This window comes from Erythrolamprus reginae, chromosome 10 (assembly GCF_031021105.1).
Source record: "Erythrolamprus reginae isolate rEryReg1 chromosome 10, rEryReg1.hap1, whole genome shotgun sequence".
In the NCBI taxonomy this organism is placed as follows: domain Eukaryota; kingdom Metazoa; phylum Chordata; class Lepidosauria; order Squamata; family Dipsadidae; genus Erythrolamprus; species Erythrolamprus reginae.
In genome coordinates, this window is record NC_091959.1 from 33,784,984 (window position 1) to 33,802,736 (window position 17,753).

Below are 17,753 nucleotides of genomic sequence, written 5' to 3' on the forward strand. Positions count from 1 at the left end.
GCAAGCTTTCCTTGGCTGCCATGTAAAAGAGCAGTACCTCAAAAGGTGAAGACATTACGGCCAAACTGGACCATGCCAGCAACATAGCTACTTGGCCTCAGCTGCCCCAATTTTAGCAGGCTGATAGTCCTTGCAATTTTTCCTTCTTGCACTGGAAGAAGAGAATTATGAGAGTTTTTATGGACTTCAACTCCCAGCATCCCAAGGGCCATCAGTGGTTTTGGACAGGCATTTGACCACAGCCCAGGGAAAGTGCCTGAGGTATCTGACTTTTCAGCACCAGCTGGCAGTTGAGCAGGATGTGTTATCTGCTGCTGATCCTTGCGGTGGTTTTCAGCACTGGAGACTCCCTGAATCAGTGCTTTGCTTTGACCTTTTGGATTGCAAAACAGAAATTTGCAATGATCAGGAACAGAAAAATTGGGATCTTGCACTGCCTGGCCCAACATGGAATCCTTGACTATATTTGGGGCTTAGGAAAGAGCAACATTGCAAGTCATCTGCATTTCTAGGTCATTCTTTGTAATTCTATTCATGACAGTGGAAGATAACAGTTACATTGGCTGCAGGCAGGGGCATATCTTAGCACAGAGAGTTTTCTCCAGTGTACTATTATAGGAGTAGCACTGAATTTTGAATTGTATTATCAGGCGGCGACTTTAAAGTGGAACTGAGAATGGATACTTCTTAAAAACACAAGAATATTGATTTTGGAGGGCTTTGAAGTCCAAACTAGTCGGCATACATTCCTAGGAAGCGATAAATATAAAAATCACTCATACTTTAAAAGACATTACATAAGGAAGAGTATATTGGACAATTGGATCCAAATTAAAAAGCAACACTACCAAGCAATTCCAAAATGGATATCCCCATTAGAGTCAATAACTTACCCAACCCTTTGGGCAAGTGAAAGAACAATCACTTATCAGCAAATCATGGATGAAAATAATGAAATACTACCCAAATAGACTTTTAATGAGTAAAGAAATTAATCTAGATTGGATGAAGTGTTTGAAAATAAAATCGAAATTTAAAGAAGATAAGATAAATTTTAGTTTTCAAAACTAAAATGAGTTGGATGGGATTCTTCTGGGATCAGAAGACAAAATAATACCAAAAATCTATACCATGCTGCTTGAGCATTTTATGATAGAAGAACAAGTACCGTAAAACCCACAGTGAAAGCATGGGCTCATAATTTTGGCTGCCCCATAAATCTAAATGAATGGGAAAAGATTTGGAATCAAAACTATAAACTAACGCTGGCAGTCCCATACAAAGAAAACCTTTATAAGATTTACTTATTTTATTTTATTTATTCAATTTTTAATGCCGCCCTTCTCCTTAAACTCAGGGCGGCTTACAACATGTTAGCAATAGCACGTTTTAACAGAGCCAGCATATTGCCCCCACAATCTGTTGGATTACCATTGGCACCTTCTCCCATCCTGTATTGCAAAAATGTTTCCCAATTTTTCACCAAAATGTTAGGAATGTAAAGAAAAAATCGGCACCTACTACTATGTATGGTGGACATGTGCGGTAGCAAAAATATATTGGAAAACAATAAAATTATATTTGGAACAAATTACTAAACAAAACATTAATTTAAAACCAGAATTGTTCTTATAAGGAATCAGAAAACAAAAATTTAAAAAAGAGGATAAAACTTGATACTTTACACATTGACTGCAGCTAGAATATTCTTTGGTCAACATTGGAAAAAGGACACAACCCCGATCACCCTAAACTTAATTAATAAAATATATGAATGTGCAGAATTAACAAAAATGATTTACAAACTGCAAGATAGAGACAGATCAGACTTTTACACAGCATGGGATCGATGGTACAATTGGATAAAACATTATAAATATGTAAAAAGTAAGGAAAATGAGTAAAATGAAATCAAACTTTTTACAACTTAATCCCAAAAGTTCAATTACTAAATTATAGATAAGAGGAATAGTAATATAACAACAGATGACAAATCGAATGATGCAAATAATAAACAACACCATAATAGATTGAAACATTTAAATAACATTTAAATCAACTAATTACAACATAGTTAACAACAAATATGGTTGACAAATTTGTTATACATGTGAAAGGTTTAGATGGTAACGTTAAAAACTTAAGGAGATCAGCATGATCTTGTGTATTGGACTAAATAAATAAACAAACAAACAAATAAATAAATAAAGTTGAGAGTAACCCCAAAAGTTGGACTTGCAGAAATGAAAAACTAGCAAAACCAAAATGAACAGACTTTACCAGAAAAGAAACGGAGAGGTACCGACATTCCCAGAGTCCACCCCATCCCTGGTCCAACGTTGGTTTTAATTTCGGCAGTGACTCCTCTTTCTTGCAGGAAGTGGAGGGTTAGTGCCCAGTTAGTATTCTGAATATTAGTGTACTGAGTACCCAGTTAGTGTACTGAATATTCAGAGCCCTGGTGCCTAACTCTGCCCGGACGCCCTTCAAACTGCATCAGGTAGAACTGCCTGGCCAGGTGCTTGGCCATGTCTTTGAGGGCAAAGGAAGCAGCCACGATCTCCGAGGTGAGGAAGCAGAGGAGGACGCCATGCACTGCCATTTCCAGAGGCAGCCGGATCACCTGATGGTCCGTCAGGATAAACAGCAAGACGGGCATCTCAATGACGAAAGACAGGAGGAGGAATCCAGCCAGCTCTGGAACCTGTGGGAGCCAATAGGGGGAATGGTTCCATGCAGTGCTTACCTTTCAAGAGACTAACCTAGTGTCAACCCTGCAGCTGACCTGACCGAAGGCACCTTGGAGCTTCAGTGTTTCCACTTTAGAGCTGAGGGAAAGGGAGAGGGGAATAGAGATACCTGGGGATTTGTAGACCAAAAAAAAAAACTTTCTCTTGGGAACCAAGGACATTCTCTCACCTGGTCAGAAAGAGGAGGAGTGATGTCCCCAGGCAACCAGACGGCATCTTAATTGGACCACGTGACTCTTGGGGAGGAGGGGGGAAAACTTAATTAGGTGGAAACCACAGGAACCTTTCAGAATCTGTTTCCCCCAGAACTGTGCCAATATGGACAGGGAGTCACTTCTCATAGTCTCTCACGCTCTTATCACCCCAAGGTTCAACTACTGCAATGCTCCCTACATGGGGCTGCTTTTAAAGAGTGTTCAGAGACTACAAATTGTGCAAAACGCAGCCGCATGAGCTATAGTGGGGCTACCAAGATCTACCCATATTTCAACATCACTCCATGAGCTGCACTGGTTGCCAATTGGTCTCCAGGCCCAATTCAAAGTGCTGGTTATGACCTATAAAGCCCTACATGGCTTAGGACCACACCATCTTCGAGACCGTCTTCTGCCTCATGTATCCCAGCGGTCGGTTAGGTCCCACAGAGTTGGCCTTCTCCGGGTTCTGTCGGCCAGACAATGTTGTCTCTTTGATTTCAGCGGAAGATATTGAGCAATAATCTCTAAAAATACTGCTAAAAAAAAATAGGGGACACTCAAAGAATACATCCTAGATCTGGATGAATGAAATATTCTCATTGAATACTTTGTTCTGTACAAAGTTGAATGTGCACAACAGCAGGTGAACTGGATTGTCAATCAGTGTTGCTTCCTAAGTGGACAGTTTGGTTTCACAGAGGTTTGATTGACTTGGCGTTATATTGTGTTGTTTAAGTGTTCCCTTTATATTTTTTTGAGCAGTGTATATCCACAACTGGATAAATAGAGCAGGGCTTTGCATTCAAGATTGGGAAGCTCTCCTAGAGTGAGCGAGACAATATCATAATCAAGAGGCACTTGCTGTCTCCAAGGATTTGTCTTCTGAAATCAAAATTGATGCTCAAATTGCCCTGGAAACATCCACTGCCGAATGTGGAATATTGCATCACTTTTGACATTTATAAATGAGTCAAACCCTTAGCAGAGAAATTTGCACACTCCATCCATGCCTTCCATAAAAAGCTTGCAAAAGAAGGAAAGCCATTACATTGAGCAAGGCACTCTTTTTCTTCTCCCCTTAGCAACAAAAGCCTCAGTACTACCTTCTCACAATGCTGGGCATCCTTTCCCATTCCAATTTTATCTGCTCTGGAATTAGGTAGCTAGTCAAAAAAATTGTGATGGGCTCCATGATTGCAGTCAGAGTTCCATTTGGAATGTGTGTGTGTGTGTGTCACATGAGTGATACAAACAAATAACAGCTTCACTCACTCTTCAACATTTTTGGCCATGCTATGCAGGTTGCCTGCCCTGAGCAGAATTCAAGAGGCCTGGTGGTATCATAATTGGAATGTAGCATCACAAGCTGATGCTACTGACTGGTTTATGGTTGACTCAGCCTTCTATCCTTCCAAGGGGGGTAAAATGAGGATCCAGATTGTTTGGGGAAATTTCCTGACTCTTTAAACCACTTAGAGAGGGTTGAAAACCTTGTGAAGAAATATAAGTACTATTGCCCTTCCTCCCTCCCTCCCTCCCTCCCTCCCTTCTATGGTGCACAGTGGTTAGAATGCAGTATTGCAGGCTAACTCTGCTGAATGCCAACAGTTTGATCCTGACCAACTCAAGGTTGACTCCACCTTCCATCCTTCCGAGATGGATAAAATGAGGGCCCAGATTATTGAGGGCAAGAGGCTGACTCCAAACCAATTAGGGCTGTAAAGCACTGTGAAGTGGTATATAAGTCTAAGTGCTATTGCTATTATCCTTCTTTCCACCCTTCCTTCCTTCTGCCCACTGCCAGCAGTTCAATCCTCACCCACTAAAGGTTGACTCAGCCTTCCATTCTTCCAAGGTGGGTAAAATGGGGACCCAGCTTGTTGGGGGCAAGAGGCTGACTCTGTAAACCGCTTAGAGAGGGCTGTAAAGCACCGGTATATAAGTCTATTGCAACTGCTCTCCAGATGCACCTTTACACCTAAAGTTTCTTTAGGCTCTCAGTGTCAAGATATTTCAATTTGGATAATACATTCTAGAAGGGGACCCCATATCTTGATAAACCTCTCCTCCACTCCCACCCCCCATATTTCAATTTTTGGAAAGTAATTTAAGCAAACAATCATTCTACAAGTCCAAATCTCATTCTGTGGATCTGAAGGAATGAGATCCCCCTCCCCCATCATCCACGGTACAAGATCCATGACAAAAGCAAATGTATGGCTCGTACCAGCCATGAAAATCTCTTTTTTTCCCTTTTAAAGAAAGCACAGCCACTCAATTTCCTGTCACTCCTTACCTTTTCTTGCAAATTCCCAACATATCCAAGGAAGAGGCGGGCAGCTTCTGCTCCGACAATTGTCAGGTACGCAGCAACCAGCAAGCATTGGTAGTAAAGGGGCAGCAAGTTAAACTGTGGGGATATAAAAAGAGATGGGGGTATTTTCTTTTTTCTTTTTTAATTTTAATTTATTTATTGAAGAAAGAACAACACCACAATATGTATGTGTCTACATGTACAAATCACAAAAGAGAAATTTGAGTATAGGGGCTATAAAAACAAGTACAAATACCTCGTCTTACAAACGCCTCGTCATACAAACTTTTTGAGATACAAACCCGGGGTTTAAGATTTTTTTTGCCTCTTCTTACAAACTATTTTCTTACAATACCTTACAAACCCACTGTGGCCACTGGGATGCCCTGCCTCTGGACTTCCGTTGCATTCCATTCGCTGGCAACGGAAGTCCGGAGGTGGGGTTTCCCAGCAAGGGGAGCCTCAGTGAAATCGTAGCATCGCAAAAACACAGAGGTCCGGAGGTGGGGTTTCAAAGACTTCGGTGTTTTTGTGATGCTGCGATTTCATTGATGCTCCCTTCGCTGGGAAACTCCACCTCTGGACTTCCGTTGCCAGCGAAGCACCCATTTTTGTGATGCTGGGATTCCCCTGCTGTGATTCCCCTGCAGTATCGCAAAAACACAGAAGTCCGGAGGTGGGGTTTCCCATGGAGGGGAGCCTCAAGGGAATCCCAACAGCGCAAAAACGGGCGCTTCGGCTGGCAAAAGGGGTGAATTTTGGGCTTGCACGCATTAATCGCTTTTCCATTGATTCCTATGGGGAACATTGTTTCATCTTACAAACTTTTCACCTTAAGAAAATCTTAGGATACAGGCAACAAGTTACAGTTATACAGTCCTAAGTGGGAGGAAAAGGATGATGGGAATGATGAGAAAAACTAGTAGAAATAGAAGTGTAGATTTAGCAAAAAGTCTGACAGTGTTGAGGGAATTATTTGTTTAGCAGAGTGATGGCATTTGGGGAAAAACTTCTTGTGTCTAGTTGTCTTGGTGTGCAGGTAGTGACATTTTGAGGGTAGGAGTTGAAATAGTTTATGTCCAGGATGCGAGGGGTCAGTCAATATTTTCACTGTCCCCTTTTTGACTTGTGCAGTATACAGGTCCTCAATGGAAGGCAGGTTGGCAGCCATTGTTTTTTTCTGCAGGTCTGATTCTCCTCTGAAATCTGTGTCGGTCTTGTTGGGTTGCAGCCATTGTTCTTTAAGCAAAAGATGGGGGGTGTTTTCTAATGGGCCCCTCCTGCTGCACTACTCCTGTCACTCTCCCAGAGCTTTATTCAGCCCAAAGGCAGCATGGAAAGCCCAGCTTGAGAAGTTACTGGGAAGGAGGTCCTCCCTGCCAGAAAAGGGGAGCAGCCCCACACACTTGGTATACTCCAGCTCTAACACCTGCACCTCTAAGGGAAGCTGGGAAAGGCTCCTCACTGGAGTTCCAGAATCCTTTGGTCACAACTTTAACAGCAAGCCAGGATAGATTCATTGGCTACATTCTCACAACAGACTTATTTCAGCCAGTTGTCACTTCCCTCCTTTCTGGCACGATAATGATGAAAGCTTCCCTTATTATATTGTGTAGGGCAGGGGTAGGCAAAGTTGGGTCTTCTATGACATGTGGACTTCAACTCCCAGAATTCCTAGCATGGTTGGCTCAGGAACTCTGGGAGTTAAAGTCCACAAGTCATAGAAGACCCAACTTTGCCTATGTTATGCCGGGCTTCACATTACGAGCCCTAATTAAGTCCAAAGTCTAAATTCAAACACACACACTGTTGTAAAGTAAACAAAGAGTCGGTTTATCAAAAGAAAAATATTGTACACACGCACTTTAATCAGCCAAAGCGCTCTCGCACAAACCACAAGCCTGGAATGCTGTGAAAAGCAAAAACAAAAGCAGAGCAGATAAAAGGCAGTTGTGAAGACATCACAGCCACTCCCCTTCAAGAGTCCTCAAGCTGTACTTAACTGTGAAATAGACAAAGAGTCCTGGTAAAATCCTGAAGCAGTCCAAAATCAAACAGCACTCATCTCTCACCAAACGGATAATCTCCCACACTGAGAGGCAGCAACACTGGCAATTTATCAGCAGCCCCATTAGCCTAATTGCCCCAGCCACAGGTGTTCTCCCTTATCTTCTATAATACTTGCGCAGTTGTTTCCTTCTCGTCATAAACCTGCGCCTGCAAGCATCTATGAATCCCTCTTCTTCCGAATCTAATGATGATTCACTAATGGGGTCATTAGCTAATGGGCTGCCTGTAACTACCTCATCATCCGATCCTGCTTCACTCCCAGAATCTTCCCTTGACACAGAATCTTCACTGTCCGAAGCTGTTGGCAGTATAACCGGTCTCTGATAATGTGAGGATTCTCCCAAACCAATCCCCACAGTCCTCGGAGCAGGAGCTGGCCCAGAGCCAACCACAACAGCCTACCACTGGTGTAGGGACATAATAACAGTGAGAACAATTAACTAGTGGAACTGTTTGCCTTCAGAGGTTGCAGGTACTCCATCCCTGCAAGCTTTCAGGAAGAGACTGGACAGAAAAGGCAAAGGGCCGTGATGGTAAACCTATGGCACTCGAGAATTTTCCATGTTTCAACTCCAGTGTGCATGCACACACTAGCCAGCTGGTTTTTTGCATTGGGAAGGGCTTCCATGAAACCCTGGAGCCAAAAAGTCCCCCAACGGACAAACCGGAAGTTCGGGAAACACACTTCCTGTTTGCCCATTCGGGCATTTTTTTCACGTACCAGCAGTGGTGGGTTCATATTGGTGTGAACCCACTGTTACAATTTTTGATGATTTTTTTTTCTGGTGTCTCTTGAGAAGGAACTTCTCAGCTGTTCTTTGGAAAGGATATTAAGACAAGGGCAGGCTGGAGGGTTTCTTCCGATATGGAGACGCCAGAAAAAAATGCCCAAAAATTATCCAGTGGAACTGCTTGCCTCCAGAAGTTGTGAATGCTCCAACACTGGAAGTTTTTAAGTTGTTGGACAACCATTTGTCTGAAGTGGTGTAGGGCTCCCTGCCTAAGCAGGGGTTTGGACTAGAACAGTGTTTCCCAACCTTGGCAACTTGAAGATATCTGGACTTCAACTCCCAGAATTCCCCAGCCAGCATTCGCTGGCTGGAGAATTCTGGGAGTTGAAGTCCAAATATCCTCAAGTTGCCACAGTTGGGAAACACTGGACTAGATGACCTACAAGGTCCCTTCCAATTTTGTTGTTATTATTATTATTAAGCTGTCCCGAGGGTCCTTTACCTTCAGCTCCAGCATAATTGCCTCCGACAGACACCAGAAGGGGAGGAAGAAGACGTTGAAATAGAGCAGCATCTGAAGGGGCAGACTGGAAAGTAGGATGTGGCCTTTGGGGGACAGAGAAAATAATAATAATAATAATAATAATAATAATAATAATAATAATAATAATATATAAGACTTGTACGCCGCCCCTCTCCAAAGACTCGAAGTGGCTCACAACAAAATAAAAAGTACAAATCTAATATTAAAAACAATTATAAACACCCATTATAAACACAGTCATAGCATCCAATGAAACCATACATAAAATGAAACAGCTAAGGGTCAGTTATGTCCCCCAAAGCAGAGTGAAAAGCCTGTTTCCTTGTCTTCGGTTTCATGATGGACCTTTAAAACCTAGAATCCTGGAACAGAAGAAACGGTTTGCATTCAGGTCTAAACTCTGGATTCAGGACAAGGATTCGAATCAAGCCCCACCCCCCACCCCGGTAAGCCTTGACCCCTTAATACAGTTCCTTATGTTGTGGTGACCCTCAACCATAAGCCTAGCACCAATTCCCGCAACAGAGCTTGAAGCTGATTGGCAGGAAGGTCAGAGGGATACCTTCAGTGTAAACGCCTGATTGGTTGGATTGTAAAAATATGTTCCAAGGCACCAGAATAGAAGCTTTAGTTCCCAACCCCATGGGAAATTTGTCTTTTCCTATTTGGTCTTAGGCAGCCCCTGTGAAATGGTGGTTCCACAGCGCATTTGGAGGTTTATCTGTGTCTTCAAGGTCACTTGAGTGGTGCTCCTGATTTCTGTAGTCCGCAATTTTTCCTTTGGAAAACCCATTCCTATTCCCACATTTGTACCTCTCATGTGGCCCTGAGGACAGAGTTAAACCTCCAAGTGGCCTCAATGACCCTCTAAAAGGATGCCAATGACCAGCTGTTTGCAAGGAGTGTAAATCCATTCCCCACCATCCTGTCAGAGCTGAAGAAGCTTCTGGGATGAGAAGTGAAACATCTTCAAAGGAAAAAAAACAGAAAGTCCAGTTGGCTCCTGAAAAAAGCTCCTTTGGGACAGTGGGCTGGCAATCAACACGACTGTAACCACAGTAGTGATTTTAGAACCCCCTATTGCCCTGGTGGTAGCTGACCTTGTTCACTTTGGCCCCGTGCCATTGCTCGTCTTTGCAAGATAGGCGAAGTGATGCATCTCAGACTGAAGGACCCAATTGCGATCAACGTTTTTTGACCCACTCACCGTTGTGTGTCTGGCTCTGCTCCAGATGTGATCCTGTCCTCTTTCTTCCCACTGCCAGGCCGGGCAGGTATGAAAGCTCCCTCAGTTGGGCCAACTCTACGTCCATTTCAGGAAGGGCTCTTTTGTGGCCGCCTGGAGTAAACACAGGTAGTCTTTGACATACGACCAAAAATTTCCACTGCTAAGCGAGTCAGACGTTAAGATTTAGATTTATTAGATTTGTAGGCCACCCCTCTCCGAAGACTCACAACAGAAAACAATATCACAAATCCAATATATTTAAAAAGCACATAAAAGACCTATTATTAAAACCATACAACTCAGTCATACCATATACAAATCTACTGTAGCCTAGGGGTAATTCAGTTACCCCATGCCTGGTGACATAGGTGGATTTTGAATAGCTTACGAAAGGCAAGGAGGGTGGGGGCAGTTCGAATCTCCGGGGGGTGGGTTGATTCCAGAGGGTGGGGGCCGCCACAGAGAAGGCTCTTCCCCTGGGTCCCGCCAGACAACATTATTTAGTCGACGGGACCTGGAGAAGGCCAACTCTTTGGTACCTTATCGGTCGCTGGGATTCGTGCGGCAGAAGACAGTCCCGAAGATATTCTGGTCCAATGCCATGTAGGGCTTTATAGGTTATAACCAACACTTTGAATTGTGACCAGAAACTGATTGGCAGCGAGTGCAGGCCACGGAGTGTTGCCAAGACGTGGGCGAATCTTGGAAGCCCCACGATAGCTCTTGCAGCCGCATTTTGCACGATCTGAAGTTTCCGAACACTTTTCAGAGGTAGCCCCATGTAGAGAGCGCTGCAGTAGTCGAATCCCGAGGTGATGAGTGAGTGTGAGCAGTGACTCCCGATCCAAATAAGGCCGCAACTGGTGCACCAGGCGAACCTGGGAACGTTAACTGACCTTTGCCCCTCAAGGTGACCTTGCTTGCCTTGGTTGTTAGGGGAATCACTGCAGTTGATAACTCAGTATTTATTCAATTTTTTATGCCGCCCTTCTCCTTAGACTCAGGGCAGCTTACAACATGTTAGCAATAGCACTTTTTTAAAACAGAGCCAGCCTATTGCCCTCACAATCCAGGTCATCACTTTACCCACCTCGGAAGGATGGAAGGCTGAGTCAACCTTGAGCCGGTGATGAGATGTGAACCGCTGACCTACAGATCTAGCAGTCAATTTTAGTGTCCGGCAGTACTGCACTCTACCCACTGAGCCACCTCAGCTCATAACCTGGTTGTTAAGTGAATTCGAGGTCACAAAAGGGGGTCGCATGGACACAGCAATGGTCATAAGGATGACTCAGTTATTATTATTGTTGTTGTTGTTGTTGTTGTTGTTGTTGTTGTTGTTGTTGAGTCCATGTAAATAGTTTAAACCTTGTACAAAGCTGTCTCTGGGCAGAAAATGTAAATAACAAGAGGTCGCGTCTGATTGGTTCAGACGCATGACAGTTCCTTTTGGCGCGAGCCGCAAACGTATAAATAGAGCGGCTTTTCTCATTGACAGTCAGACGCGTTCCCTGCTGAATGTCACTTTCCAAAAAGAGCTTAATAAAGGAACCGTCTTTGAACCTGCCTGTCTCGAGTATTCTTCACTGGCGACAACGGACGGAGGAACCACGCGTGCAAGATGAACAACCTTCAAATCGGCCGGGCTCCTGAATTCTTCGATCCGGAGAAGTCATCCTGGGACGCCTACATGGCCAAGTTCGAGATTTTCCTCGAAGCCGCCGGAATGTGGGACGCCGACACCGACCGAAAGCGGGCAATCTTCTTGAATTACTGCGGTCCAGAAATTTTTGACCTCGCCCAGACTCTAACCGACCCGCTGCCAGCAGAATCCGTTCCGTGGGACGACCTACAAACAAGGCTCGCCAACCATTTCAAACCCACGAAGCCAGCCATCGTGTTCAGGCACCAGTTCTCCAGAATGACACAACTCGACTCCGAGACGATCAACCAATTCGCCACGCGACTTCGAACGGTGCTGTCAAAATGCAAGTTTGACAGCCCGGAAGCTCGCCTCACCGATGCACTCATCTTCGGGATGAAAAATTCCACAGTCCGCAACAAGCTCCTCACCGAAGACGAGCCTACTCTCCAGGCGGTAATCAAGTTGGCACAAACAGCCGAGGTCACCGACGCTGCCGCCAAAGAGCTGAAAGAACACGACAAGAGAGAAACCGTCTCCAAAATCGTCTCTTCTGTTTCCCGCGCCGAGGCCCCAGACGACCTCAGCCCACCTGCCATCGCCGAGGACAACTGTCTCCTACTGCAGAGTGACCAATCCAGACAGCCCAGATACCCTCGCCCCACCGCCCCGTGCTCCGGCTGCCGAGGGAACCATCCGCACCAACGCTGCCCCTTCCGGGATGCCATCTGCCGCCGCTGCAACCGCCGTGGCCACATCGCTGAGGCCTGCAGAGCCCCCCTGCCCGAGGAATCCTTCTCCACTCCTCGTCCTCCTCGATCTTCCAACCAAACACCCCAACCGCGAGACTACAGATTTCCCCAAGGTTCCAGCCGCAGAAACTACTCAACCGCTAACCGCAACTACTCAAGAGGTAACAAACAATTTTCTGTAAATAGCACAACAACGAAAAATGGGAGCAAAATCGTAATCTCGCTGCTCCTAAACAACAGACCATGCAATCTGGAACTGGACACGGGGTCTAAATATACTATTATGCCATGGGAAAAACTTAAGATTTACATGCCTAACCTCTTAAAATCTGATCTCTCGCAAACCACATTGGTAATAAGAGATTTTCAAGGGAACATCATACCTGTCTTGGGGAAAGTATCTGTACCTATTAACTTTAAACATGTTAAATGTTCCCTTCCTATGGTTGTGGTTGCAGGGGCTAAACACTCTCTTCTAGGTTTAACGTGGATGGAACCATTGGGCATTGAAATTTCGGGTATCTGTACGGTTAACTCTGATAACATTCCAAATTTCTTACAGGAATTTCCAGAGGTTTTTAGCCCCACCTTGGGTACTTATAAAGGGCCCCCTATATCGTTTTCTATTGACCCTAAGGTTCCCCCTGTCAGACTCAAGCCCCGAAGGATGCCTTTACCTCTTCTTCCCAAGCTTGACCTACAGCTCGATAAACTCATCGCCCAGGGCATCCTGGTTCCCGTAGAGCAAGGGCCTTGGGAAACACCCATAGTCACCCCGCTAAAACCAGATGGCTCCTTAAGAGTCTGTGCGGACTATAAATCCACACTCAACAAAGCCCTACAACATCACCCTTACCCCATTCCAGTGGTACAACAAATCCTTCACTCCCTGGGGGAAGGGAGGGTGTTTGCAAAAATCGACCTGGCACAGGCTTACCAGCAACTCCCAGTCGATGAACCAACATCACTGGCACAGACCATCATCACACACAGGGGTGCCTTTAAATGCACCAGACTACAATTTGGGGTAAGCATAGCCCCTGGGATTTTTCAAAGCATAATGGGACGTTTATTGTCTGGGGTTAAGGGAACTATTCCCTACTTTGATGATATAATTATTTCTGGGGAAAACCAATCACAACTAAACCAAAGAATAAGAGAAGTATTGTACAGGCTGCAATCTAAAGGGTTGAGGATCAAACCTGACAAATGCGTGTGGGGAACTGAGAGTGTGGAATTCCTAGGATATAGAATAGATGGGAATGGCATCCACCCCACTACTGAAAAATTAAAAGCAATCAGGGAAGTGCCAGAGCCAACAAATAAAACAGAATTACAAGCATTTCTAGGCCTTCTTAATTTTTACTCTATCTTTCTAAAACAGAAGGCAACGGCAGCAGAACCCCTACACCGGCTGCTTCAGAAGGGAATTCCCTGGACCTGGGGCAAAACTGAGCACGAAGCCTTTTTTCAAATTAAACAACTATTAACCTCCAAAAGCATGGTGGTTCAATATAGTACAGTACTACCTGTCAGGCTTACGTGCGACGCATCACCTTATGGGGTAGGTGGGGTATTATTATTATTTATTTATTTATTACTTAGATTTGTATGCCGCCCCTCTCCGAAGACTCGGGGCGGCTCACAACACGTGGAAACAAATCATAAATAATCCAAACAGATTTAAAATATTTAACGATTTAAAAAGACCCCATATACTAACAGGCATACACTCAGGCATACCATATATAAATTAAACATACCCAGGGGAAGTTGTTTCAGTTCCCCCATGCCTGATGGCAAAGGTGGGTTTTAAGGAGTTTTCGGAAGGCAGGAAGAGTAGGGGCAGTCCTAATCTCCGGGGGGAGTTGGTTCCAGAGGGCCGGTGCCGCCACAGAGAAGGCTCTTCCCCTGGGGCCCGCCAACCGACATTGTTTAGTTGACGGGACCCGGAGAAGGCCCACTCTGTGGGACCTAATCGGTCGCTGGGATTCGTGCGGCAGCAGGCGGTCTCGGAGATATTCTGGTCCAGTGCCATGAAGGGCTTTAAAGGTCATAACCAACACTTTGAATTGTGACCGGAAACTGATCGGCAGCCAATGCAGACTGCGGAGTGATGGTGAAACATGGGCATACCTAGGTAAGCCCGTGACTGCTCTCGCAGCTGCATTCTGCACGATCTGAAGTTTCCGAACACTTTTCAGAGGTAGCCCCATGTAGAGAGCATTACAGTAGTCGAACCTCAAGGTGATGAGGGCATGAGTGACTGTGAGTAATGAGTCCCGGTCCAGATAGGGCCGCAACTGGTGCACCAGGCGAACCTGGGCAAACGCCCCCCTCGCCACAGCTGAGAGATGTTTTTCTAATGTGAGCTGTGGATCGAGGAGGACGCCCAAGTTGCGGACCCTCTCTGAGGGGGTCAATAATTCCCCCCCCAGGGTGATGGATGGACAGATGGGATTGTCCTTGGGAGGCAAAACCCACAGCCACTCCGTCTTATCCGGGTTGAGCTTGAGTCTGTTGACACCCATCCAGGCCCCAACAGCCTCCAGGCACCGGCACATCACTTCCGCCGCTTCGTTGACTGGGCATGGGGTGGAGATGTAAAGCTGGGTATCATCCGCATATTGATGATACCTCACCCCATGTCCTTGGATGATCTCGCCCAGCGGTTTCATGTAGATGTTAAATAGCAGGGGGGAGAGGACCGACCCCTGAGGCACCCCACAAGGGAGAAACCTAGGAGTCGACCTCTGACCCCCCACTAACACCGACTGCGACCGGCCAGAGAGGTAGGAGGAGAACCACTGAAGAACAGTGCCTCCCACCCCCAACCCCTCCAGCCGGCGCAGAAGGATACCATGGTTGATGGTATCGAAAGCCACTGAGAGGTCAAGGAGCACCAGGACAGAGGATAAACCCCTGTCCCGGGCCCGCCAGAGATCATCCATCAACGCGACCAAAGCGGTTTCCGTGCTGTAACTGGCCCTGAAACCCGACTGCCGGGGACCTAGATAATCGGCTTCTTCCAAGGACCGCTGGAGCTGGAGCGCCACCACCTTCTCGACAACCTTCTCCATAAAGGGAAGGTTGGAGACTGGACGGTAGTTGTTAAGCACAGCTGGGTCCAGGGAGGGCTTCTTGAGGAGGGGGCGCACAAGCGCTTCTTTATAGAGTGATGGAAAAACTCCCCTCCCCAAGGAAGCGTTGGTAATCTCCTGGGCCCAGCTCCGCGTCACCTCCCTGCTGGCCGAAACCAACCAAGAGGGACACGGATCCAGTAAGCAGGTGGCGGAACTCACAGCTCCAATGGCCTTGTCCACTTCATCAGGTGTCACCAGATCAAACTCTTCCCAGACAGGTGGACAAGTACGTGCCCCAGTCACCTCGACTGACTCGTTGTCAGTCGACTCTGTTTTACAATTGGAGTCGAGGTCGGCCCGGATCCGAGCGACTTTATCAGCGAAAAACGTGTTAAAATCCTCGGCACTACTCTGCAAGGGCTCCCCAACTCCCCCCTGGTTAAGAAGGGAGCGGGTCACCCTAAACAGAGCGGCCCGGCGGGATTCAGCTGATGCAATCAAGGCGGCATGGTACGCGCATCTTGCCGCCTTGAGCGCCACTTTGTAAGTCTTAATAAAAGCTCTTACAAGTGTTCGGTCGGATTCAGACCTACTCTTCCTCCATCGCTTCTCTAGACGTCTCTTTTGGCGTTTCAACTCCCGGAGCTCCTCGTTAAACCATGGGGCTCTACGGGGTCTAACGCCACGGAGAGGTCGCAAAGGCGCAATCCGGTCGAGAGCCCCCGCCGCAGCCCTGTTCCAGGCCTCCGCGAGAGACTCCGCCGAACTGTGGACGAGTGCCTCTGGAATAACCCCAAGCGCCGTTTGAAAGCCCTGTGGGTCCATCAGGCGTCTGGGGCGGAACATCTTCATTGGTTCTGCCTCCCTGCGGGGGAGGATTGGAGCCAGGAAGTCAAGCCGTAGTAGAAAATGGTCTGACCATGACAAAGGCAATACTTCTAAGCCCCTTAGTCTCAGACCATTACTCAATTGCTCGGAAAGGAATACCATGTCAGGTGCGTGCCCTCCCTCGTGAGTCGGACCCTGTATTACTTGAGTCAGGTCCACGGCTGTCATGGTGGCCATGAACTCCTGTGCCAACCCAGAGGTTTTGCCGAGTGACGGCAGGTTGAAGTCCCCCAGGACGATAAGTCCGGGGAACTCCACCGCCAACCCGGCTACCTCCTCGAGTAGCACAGGCAGGGCTTTTGACACGCAGCTGGGAGGCAGGTACGTGAGAAATAAGCCCACCTGAACCCCTAGGTCCAACTTCATCAAGAGAGACTCGCAACCCGCAATTTCCGGAGCAATGAGTCTACGCAGGCAAAGGCTCTCCCTGGCTACAATAGCCACTCCTCCCCCCCTTCCCTGGGGTCGAGGTTGATGCCATATCTGAAACCCAGCTGGGCAAATTTCAGAGAGAGGAACACCTCCCTCCGGGCCCAGCCAGGTTTCAGTAATACATGCCATGTCGGCCTCCTCATCCAGGATCAAATCCCGGATGAGGAGAGCTTTATTTACTACCGACCTGGCATTCAGCAGCAGCAACCTGAGCCCAGGGCCAGAGTTACACTCACCACCAGTACCCAAGATTGGGCTCACAGAGCCAGAACAAGGGACCGTTATTAGGCAACGATCCCTCGTTCCCCTGGAACGGCTAACTCTGTGGCCCCCGCCATATCTGCCTCTCCCCAGCAACACAGGGATATTCCGACCCTCTGGCCCCCCAGAGATCGGCGACCCCCCCCTCTCCCGCCTCCCGAGCGTCAGGTGGGTCAGACCTATCATTCACACTACTATCAATAAATTCATCCATACCGCACACACCCCCACCCCCACACACCCAATCATACCAGTCATTCCATTCATAACCACAAGCAAATTTATCCCAATCATCCATTACTTAGAACCCCAATTACGTTAAAAATCAATTAAATTAATAATAGTATAAAATGGCAGTTAATAACAATAACAATTTAAAAACACTAAAAACCGTTAAAATATAACTATATACAATATACACTAAAATTATAAGTTAATATAAATTAATATAAAATTAATTTCGTTGATGGTATGAACGGATCTTAAAAATATTCTTCAATCATCAGTAATCAGTCAGTCCAGGCATGATGTTCTTCTGGTCTTCACAGGTCTTAGGTCTTAGTCTAATTTAAAAAAAGCCTTGGTCTTAAAATTTTCTCTCTTTCTGGGTGTCTTTTTAAAAACAGTCCACAAGGGGGCAGTGTTCTTCAATTCATCCACAGTCCACCGGGAGCATAGTCTTTCAGCAGTAATATACATAGATCACAGAAATTAAGGTTAATACTGAAGCCCCAATCGCTTTCTTTTCCAGAACAATGACCAGCACTGAAAGAAATTATAGCCAACTAGATAAGGAGGCTTTAGCCTTAGTGGCTGGTGTTAACTATCTGTTTGGAAGGAGGTTTGAATTAATCACTGACC

General features: G+C 46.3%; 1 protein-coding gene across 1 annotated transcript; it reads right to left on the reverse strand.

Moving 5' to 3' along the window:
* Positions 1-38: 38 nt before the first annotated feature.
* LOC139172762 (transmembrane protein 17B-like) lies at positions 39-9,919 on the reverse strand. Its single transcript, XM_070761991.1, has 6 exons — positions 9,814-9,919; positions 8,565-8,668; positions 5,244-5,357; positions 2,482-2,704; positions 257-373; positions 39-151 (listed from the first exon to the last, which is right to left on the reverse strand). Exons 1-6 carry the CDS (start codon positions 9,917-9,919, stop codon positions 39-41), a joined length of 777 nt encoding a protein of 258 aa, XP_070618092.1.
* Between the last annotated feature and the right edge of the window lie 7,834 nt (positions 9,920-17,753).

Coding starts and splice junctions, on each gene's coding strand:
- LOC139172762 (XM_070761991.1), bottom strand. CDS start 9,919: ATGGACGTAGAGTTGGCCCAACTGAGGGAGCTTTCATACCTGCCCGGC. Junction 2,705..5,243: donor TTGGGAATTTGCAAGAAAAG/GTAAGGAGTGAC, acceptor TGGCTCCCACAG/GTTCCAGAGCTGGCTGGATT. Junction 152..256: donor TGAAAAGTCAGATACCTCAG/GCACTTTCCCTG, acceptor CTCTTCTTCCAG/TGCAAGAAGGAAAAATTGCA.